This window comes from Aureococcus anophagefferens (assembly GCF_000186865.1).
Source record: "Aureococcus anophagefferens unplaced genomic scaffold AURANscaffold_125, whole genome shotgun sequence".
In the NCBI taxonomy this organism is placed as follows: Eukaryota; class Pelagophyceae; order Pelagomonadales; family Pelagomonadaceae; genus Aureococcus; species Aureococcus anophagefferens.
Window position 1 is genome coordinate 1 of NW_008705674.1, and position 1,239 is coordinate 1,239.

General features: G+C 60.4%; 1 protein-coding gene across 1 annotated transcript; it reads right to left on the minus strand.

The window, feature by feature from the left end:
- Positions 1 to 21: 21 nt before the first annotated feature.
- Positions 22 to 982, minus strand: AURANDRAFT_34678 (hypothetical protein; the record flags this gene model as incomplete). Its single annotated transcript, XM_009044085.1, has 2 exons — positions 22 to 295; positions 507 to 982. Coding segments are annotated over 2 exons (750 nt in total), but the record flags the coding sequence as incomplete, so codon positions are not given.
- Between the last annotated feature and the right edge of the window lie 257 nt (positions 983 to 1,239).

Genomic DNA, 1,239 nt, shown 5'->3' on the forward strand with positions numbered 1-1,239 from the left:
CTGGCGCCGCACGGCGCCCCAGCCCTCCTTGGAGTTGCCCAACCGCTTCTTCTGGTGGCAGAGGAGCCGCGAGATCAAATCTCTCAAATTCTTCGAGAACGCGCGCGGGAACTTGGGCCGCATCTTCAGGATCAGCTCGAAGAGCGCCATCTCGTCCTGGGCCACGAAGGGCCCCTGGCCGTGGGCGAGCTCGAAGGTCAGCACCCCCAGCATCCAGAAGTCGACGCCGTGGTTGTGGCCCTCGTTGCGCAGGATCTCCGGCGCGAGGTACTCGGGCGTGCCGCACATGGTCCACCTGCGTGGAAACCAAATCTTCAACCCGACTTCAATGTGAGCGTATGCGACCGTTTCGACGCAAGCTCTTCGGCTGTGCTTCGAGAACTCGACGAGAGCGATCGATTCGTCCAAAAATCAGCCGAATCGACTTCGATGTGACCGAGCTAGAGAATTCTCAAGTTTGGTCGGGACGTCCCAGACCAGCGGTTGAATTCCACACAGTGGTCCACGTCTTCCAGCCGCTCAGCACCTTGCTCAGCCCAAAGTCGACGACCTTGATGTAGCCCGTGGCGTCGAGCACCAGGTTCTCCGGCTTGAGGTCGCGGTAGAGCACGTCCTTGCCGTGGAGGCAGTCGAACGCGAAGACGATCTGCGACACGAAGAACCGCAGCATGGGCTCCGGGAAGCAGACCATCTGCTGCAGGTGCTTGTAGAGCTCGCCGCCGGGCATGAGCTCGAGCACGAGGTAGACGCAGCGGTCCGTCTGCATCGTGCTGTAGAGCTTCAACACGAAGGGGTTGTCGCACATGGCGAGGATCTTGCACTCGATCGTCACGTACGCCTCCATGGCCTCGTCGACGATTTTGGCCTTCGCCTGGCACTTGCAGGCGAAGGTCGCGCCCGTGTCCGCGTGGCGCACGAGGCGCACGATGCCGAAGGACCCGCGGCCGAGCGTGCCCAGCACCGTGAGGTCTTCCAAGCGCATCTCGTCCGGGTCGGGCCTGTGTGGAAATCAACCACTGGTTTGGGACGTCCCGACCAAACTTTGAAATTCTCTAGCTCGGTCAAATCGAAGTCGATTCGGCTGATTTTTGGACGAATCGATTGCTCTCATCGAGTTCTCGAAGCACAGCCGAAGAGTCCGGCGCAATCCGTTCAATCACGCTCACATTGAAGTCGGGTTGAAGATTTGATTTCCACACAGGGTCCGGCCCCGCGTCGTCTTCGATCTGGATGGCCCGC